Source organism: Gossypium arboreum, chromosome 12 (assembly GCF_025698485.1).
Source record: "Gossypium arboreum isolate Shixiya-1 chromosome 12, ASM2569848v2, whole genome shotgun sequence".
Taxonomy (NCBI): domain Eukaryota; kingdom Viridiplantae; phylum Streptophyta; class Magnoliopsida; order Malvales; family Malvaceae; genus Gossypium; species Gossypium arboreum.
The window spans coordinates 3,593,623-3,600,902 of record NC_069081.1 but is presented as its reverse complement, the minus strand read 5'-3'; the positions used below and the strand labels follow the sequence as shown (position 1 = coordinate 3,600,902).

General features: G+C 32.7%; 1 protein-coding gene across 1 annotated transcript; it reads right to left on the bottom strand.

Moving 5' to 3' along the window:
• Positions 1-2,555: 2,555 nt before the first annotated feature.
• Positions 2,556-3,976, bottom strand: LOC108478597 (uncharacterized). The gene has a single exon (XM_017781062.2). The coding sequence runs from the start codon at positions 3,817-3,819 to the stop codon at positions 2,818-2,820; it is 1,002 nt and encodes a 333-aa protein (XP_017636551.1). The 5' UTR covers positions 3,820-3,976; the 3' UTR covers positions 2,556-2,817.
• Positions 3,977-7,280: the final 3,304 nt, after the last annotated feature.

Genomic DNA, 7,280 nt, shown 5'->3' with positions numbered 1-7,280 from the left:
TGGGTGTGCCCAGCACTCCTCGACACGTAGTCGTATAACCCTTAACTCTTCCTATCCTATGGCATGCCAACTATATCTGATTCTACCGAACATTTAATATGATACAATTTCTCAATTTCATTTATAAGTCAATTTCTCAATTTCATATCATAATTTCATCAATCAATCATCAATTCAAATAAGTGACAATATAATTCATCTTGATTCCAAGTTAATTTTATAATTTCACCTAGTCATACTATAATAAATTTTATCTTCTATCTCGGTAGTCAATCAATTTCATGCTAGTATGATTCAAATCATTATAGCCAACTATAAATTCATTTTATATCTCATAATTCAATTCAACATATTAAATTTGTTTTATCTGTCAATTTATCCTTCATTTGCAAATCAATCCAGAACTCACCTTTTGTACCAAATTGTGAACCATTCAAATTAAAATCAAACAAATACAAATTTACAATCAAATGTAAAATAATTTAAATACAATCATACTATGCGGACTTACCTGAAAAAACAACAAATAATCAATTCTCTAAGAACTAATCAACAAATGTCTTTTTCCCAGATTAATTTTGATTTGGTCCAATTCCTGATCTATACAATTATTCAATTCAATTTATAAATTTCAACTCCCTTATTTCATCCAATTATAAATATGTATCAACTCAATTTCATTATTCGGTTTCCCCAAAAATTTTATATTTTATTCAATTTAGTCCCTAAAATCGAACTTATCATATCTTCCGAATTTGAACTTCAAATTTTAAACCCACTTCATTTATGTTCTTATACAACCTCCTATTATCAAAATTTACAAAAAAATCATACAAAATTTCAAAATATTCACAAAATTTACTAGACAAACTAATCTTATTTCATTTCTATGCTTCAAAATTTACCATAAGCATTCAAAAAGTTCAATTAACATGAATGAAAATTTTATAAATCTTTAATAATTTTGAAAATAGATATGCGAATTAAATAGACCTAATTGCAATGACATCAAAAACATATAAATTACGAAAAACATACTTAGAAAACATTACTATGCAATGACCCTAAGTTGGCTGAACATGTTCAACAAAGGAGTTTTGAAGTTTCATTTTCGGTGGAAGAAGAAAGTAAAAAGATGTTTGCTTTTCATTATGTTTTATTATATTTATCTAACCATTATTTTTAATTAAAAAAATTTCAATAAAACAATGCAAAATTATAACCAAACCGTCCACCCATATGTACTACGGTCTAATTTCCTTTTAAACCTCATTTAATTTACCATTGAAGTCCTTTAATAATTAACTTTTTTATTTTTACGATTTAATCCTTTTTACTTAAGTAACTATCAAATCATTAAAATTATCAAACCAAACTTCAATCCATTTATACAAAAATTCCGTAAATATTTAATAAAAATATTTACGAGCTCTTTTTATGAAAATAAGATCCCGATACCTCATTTTTCAAAACAACTGACTTTCAGTACGCACCACTTGTACCTTGACTATCTAACAAATTAATAAAATCCATCTAATCAAAATTCACCATTATACTATATTTAACTCTTAAATATTAATTACTAATATATACGGATTCACTCTTCAAAATTATGATCCTGAAATCACTGTTTCCAACACCACTGAAAAACGGACTGTTACATATGGGATTAGTTTAGATGTTGAAGGCGGCGTCTTGTAAAGGTATCATGATGTTGAAATCATTGTACCATTTTAATTATGTTTAATTAATTTTTCAAGTATTTATTAAAAAGTCCTTCAACATTATTTATTTTGCTCTTGAATAAAGTGATAATTTATAATTAATTGATGACGCACATAACTTATGCACTGTTAATGCATCAAATATTTAATCTAACAAAAATTAACTTATCAAAAAAAAAACTTTTACTGCCAAAATTTTATTAAGTTTGCCACCCAATCTTGCATTGACACCAAATAAAAAATCCCCCGTACAATTTCATAAAATTGGATTGAGTTCTAACATCTTCCCAAAATAAATTACCCTTGTGTCCTAGTAGGAATTGTGTCCTAAAGTTATTAGAATTAATGAAAAGAAATCATGCCGTATATGCGCACTACCAAAGTCCCTATGATTTTATGTTAGCACATAATTGGTAGAAAAAATTGTTTGGATACTTTTAAGCTCATATAATTTTCAGAAATTCGAGTCTTTTCTCTTAAGGAAAAATATTTTAAGTGTTAATATTCAAAAATCTAAAAATTTCAATTTATTTGATATAATAAATAAATCTCTACATAATCGGATTTTAAGTAGTAGATGGATTAATTGAAGTTGAGGAAGAAGCAGCGGGCGCTCTTGACTAAAATGTTTTCCAGCCATTGAAAATGTCAGAAAAATTGCAATATTTTTGGCCCTATCTGGAAATACTGTGAGCTGCTTAGTTGACGTTGAGAGAAATTAAATGTTTATTGGCAGGCTCTCTAACTACTTGATAAACAATGTTTTTTTTTTTTTTTTTTAGCTTCGCAACTAATTTAATTTCCCAAATCAACCCAACAAACAAAAACAAGTTTGAAGTACCATACTCCATTTCTTTATTTTTCTCCATCCTTGCGGATACCATAATTCACAAACCTTTTAAAGTAGCATAACAATAATATACATTTAATTTGAGTAAATAAGTTTGAAACCTCTAATCTATAGCTCTCCGTTATGAATTTCTTACTCCATTTCTTTTATATAAACAAAGCGATACATGAAAATATGTAAACATAAAAAGAATGAAATTTGGGGAAAGTGTATTTTCAAGAAAAGAGGCATTAGATGAGTAAATCAAGATGATCCACGTGTCAATGACCCAATGCCCCTGGAAATCTCATGCATTCCTGGATTGAAACCCAAGCATCCAAGGAGGCCTTGCTTGTAAGGTAAAAAGGTCTTCCTCTTCATCTCCTCCGACACGGCCCGGTTCGCCGTGTAATGCAATTCGTGAGCCGAAACCCGTCCTCTCCGCCTCGAACTCGACACCGAACCCATGCTATCAGTGGAGCGGAAGCTGGCGTTTTTAACCTCTTCCTCCGCCTCTTTCCTTGTCAAAAGAGCATATTTCCTAAGGGGATCTTTACTCGTTGCCCTCCCTTCTGATGCACTCCGGAACAGTAATAGGTCTTTCAACTTCCATTTTTTGTTGACTTTTGAGAACGAAATGGATGACAGGAGGGAAGAAACATAAGAAGATTTTGGATTGTTTGCCGCGGAAGATTCATTGTTTTTCTGGGAATTTGATGATGTCTCTTCTTGCTCGAACATGATGTCAGATACCCTTAACGGAGACAATGATCTGCTTTTCTTATGAACATAGTTGCAGGCTGAAGACGTTGAAGATGAAGAAGATGCAGCAGCAGAGGTTCTTTCTCTCCCGCGTTGTTGTGATCCAAACTGTATGTCGTTTTGACCATGTTGTCGCTTTGATTTAGGAGAAGAAACGGCACTTGAGAAAGGTTCATCATAACCAGGCGGGGGTTTCAAAGGTCGAATCTTTCCGCCATCGAAGAGCTCATCGGCTGCAGACAAAGAAGGTATTTCTAAATGCCCACTGAAGTTGAACTCGAAATCCTCATCACACCCATGGCCGCCATCATCATCATCATGGTTGCTCTTACGCTTTTCCTCCCATTGAAAAGGATACAAAGAAGAAACATGAGTGGGACTGGATGGAGCACTGAAGAGGAAATTGCCGAAGCGTTGAGGACTTGAAGGAGCAGTCATGTATGGAGATGAACAGGCGCTATCGAAGTTGAAATCCACTGCGGGGACTGGCGCTACCATTTCCATCTCGGGTTCTCAAAATTCAACCACCATAAACATAAAAATCAGAGGATTTTATAGAGAGGAAAATGAAAAAGGGAAGGAGAGACGAAGGAGAGTAAATTGACCAAGTCTACTGAAGCCGCCTTTACAATCAACACTTCCAATTAATGAATTCGTTGATTTCAAGCATGGATTTAAATTGCAGCTTATGGACATAAAATATTTTTATTTTTTATTAATTAAATTTGAAAAATTAACAAATATTCTAATTGATTTAAATTTTCTTTTTCTTTTTTTTTATTGATTACTAATATAAAATGAACACTCTTTGATTTTTAAAATTGATATATTGTAGTTGCTTTTTGGCTTTCATCTCATTGTGAAAGAAAATATTAGATATCACTCACATGTATAATATGACTATTTTTCTTTTTGCCCAAATAATCTGACTAGTTTTTTACTTATGAATTTTCAGCATCATAATGGGATAATTGTTAGTAGATGTGAAGAAAGTTTTTATAAGGTAGAATAAAATGTTGAATTTTATTATCTTTTAGGTTTAAATTTTATTATATATACTTTTTATTGATTTATTAAAATATCATCATAATAATAAAATTTACTTTATAAAATATGATAGCTTTTTAATATTTTTTAATTAAATTAGGATCCAGTTAATTCGTAATATTAATTTAATAAAATATTTAAATATTAAACTAAAATTTTAATAAAATATGTAATCAAAGGAGCCGTGCCCAAATTGAAATATCAAATATTGTGCTGTCATCTTGATTCTTTTCTTTTTCTTTTAAATCTATCAAAATGACTGCAGAATATATTTTATTTAAATCTTTGTTTATGGGTTAATTGACAAGGATAAATTATGATGATTAATCTGATAGCGACCTTTAAAATGCAGCTTGCCTAGCCAAGCCCAGAAGTCCTTAAGTGATCAATTTTAAATATTTATTTGATATAATAGGATGATTTTTTATATATAAAAGTGAAAAAGTAGAAAAAAATTTAAGCTAATAAACTCAAATTTCATTTAAATAGGGTTTAAAACTACTTAATAATAAAGTTTGAGAAATTTAAAAAAAAATTGGTTTCTGATCTGCTTTCTAGCATGTTTCTGATATGTTATTTCTAGCATGTTATTAGGTTTTAATGTTTTGGTGGGTTGTGGCTTTGTGTCAGCGTTTGTTATGTTTTATATTCGCTTTGAATTTTCTTTGTTGTTGTGGTTTTTGTTTACTTGGGTTTAGCATCTACTCTGTTGTGTTTCAAGTTCTGTTTTCTTGGTATTGAGATTTCATGATGGAAAGGGATCTGGCGGGGCTGTCTCTAGATGATGATGAGGACGAGATTCTGGAGGTCTAAAGAAAAGTTGATTCTGCAGTTACAGAAAATGAGTCTTGCATAGTTGGTTATTTTCTAACGGCAAGTGTTACACTTCCAAGCGATGAGAAGCATGATGGCAAATTTATGGCATTTTGTTAATAAAGTCCATATCTCAGATCTAGGAGAGAAAAGGTTCTTATTTCATTTCTTTCACAAGATGGATATGGATCGAGTAATTAGTGGGGCCCATTGGACTTTCAATAATCATTTGTTGATGATTTATCGTATTGAGGAGGGGGACAATTCGATGAAGGTGCATTTAATTCTAGCAAAATTTTGGGTTCAAATACATGATGTTCTATCGGGTTTCTTCTCTGAGCCATTAGCTAGACAGTTAGGAGATTTTATCAGGAAATTTTTGGAGTATGATAGTGTTTGTTTAGAGAAGGGGATGCAAAATTGCTTGCTAATGAGGGTTTGCTTGGATGTTAAACGTCCTTTAAAGAGGAAGAAGAGGGTCATGTTTTCCTTAGGGATCTGTGGTTATGTTAATTTTAAATATGAGCGTTTGACGTTGTTTTGCTTCTTTTGTGGAAAGTTAAGGCATAGCGACTCGTTTTGTCAAGGAAGAATGGCTCTAGGAGTTGAGGTAGTAGAGATGGGTTGGGATTTGACATTAAAAGCTTAGTTTAGGCGAGCTATGGCCATGAATAGTGTGTGGCTAAGGGAAGGGGGCGAAGGGGTGAAAAGGGGCGATAATTATGGTAGGTGGAATTTAGGTGGGCTAAATTCGGGGGGTGAAACAAACATGAGATAGTGGGATTCAAATCGATCCAATGCTGGGTTTGAATCTTGAAGGGGATCTATCTTTATTGCCTTAACGGATAAGGGATTCTTCTAAAGCGTAGGGTAAAATGGATATGGATAATGATTCGAAAGAACATATTTTAGAAGGATGTAATAGAAAGAAAAGGTCGATAAGGGATATAGGTGAACACGAAAATGGGGTAGAGTTGGGATCTCTGGTGACTGTTGATAGAAGGAGGTTGGATCAAAATATCTTTTTATCGGTGGCTGCCAAAGGGCATACCGACCCATCGCAATGTAAATAATAAGTTGGAATGTCCGAGGTTTCGGAGCCCTAGGAGCATTAGAAGACTTCAGCATATATTGAAGTTGTTTAATCCCCTAAGTGCTCTTCTTTATGGAGACTAAAATAAATAAGATGAAAATGGAAAAAGTTTGAAGAATGTGTAATTTTCTAAATGGTATCGATGTTTCGACTAAGGAAACTATATGAAGTCTTTGTTTAGCATGGAGGGACGATATTTTGGTCACTCTAAAAAGCTTTTCTAGAAATCATATTAATGTTCATGTGAAGAATAGGGATGAACTGAAGCGGTGGAGGTTTACTGGTTTTTATGGTTCACCTTATACTAGAATAAAAATGACTCATGGAATTTATTGCGAAGATTTAGGCATACACATGGGCTTCCTTGGTTGGTTTGTAGAGATTTTAATGAGATCATGTATGCTTTTGAAGAAGTGGAGGGAGTCTTAAGGGATGAAAGGAGGATAGAAGCCTTTAGAGGGGTGCTAGAGGAGTATCAATTGATGGATGTTGGTTACTCTAGGGTTTGGTTCACATAGGAAAGGGGGAATTTACCAGATACTAATATTAGAGAGAGATTGGATAAGGGAGTAGCTAATGTTGAGTGGATGAGTATGTTTCCTATTACAGTGATTCAACACATCCCTTATTCTTTTTTCGGATCATTATCCCCTTCTTATTCGTACTGAATTGGGTACTAATGAATTGACAAGTAGGAGGTTCCGTTTCGAGACTTGGTAGGTTGTGGAAGGATCTTTTGAGGACGTGGTGAAAAAAATTTGGGAGACAACTCATGGCAATTTATTGTTTAGATTGGAGGCTTTAAAAAAAAGTTTGAGGAAATGAGCAGGTTCGATTATTTCAAAAAGAAAGGGTCTCAAGAATGAGTTAACGAGGAAGTTGGAAGAATTAATGGCAAAGGAGGTTGGTGATGAAAGCCTTGCGAAAATCATTGATACAAAGGTTCATTTAAATCTTGAGATCAGAAAAGATAAGAGGTATTTGGAGAAAAGAGACCGAGCTAATTGGTTGA

Bases quoted from the DNA above. Each gene is read 5' to 3' on its own strand.
- LOC108478597 (XM_017781062.2), bottom strand. From the start codon at position 3,819: ATGGAAATGGTAGCGCCAGTCCCCGCAGTGGATTTCAACTTCGATAGC.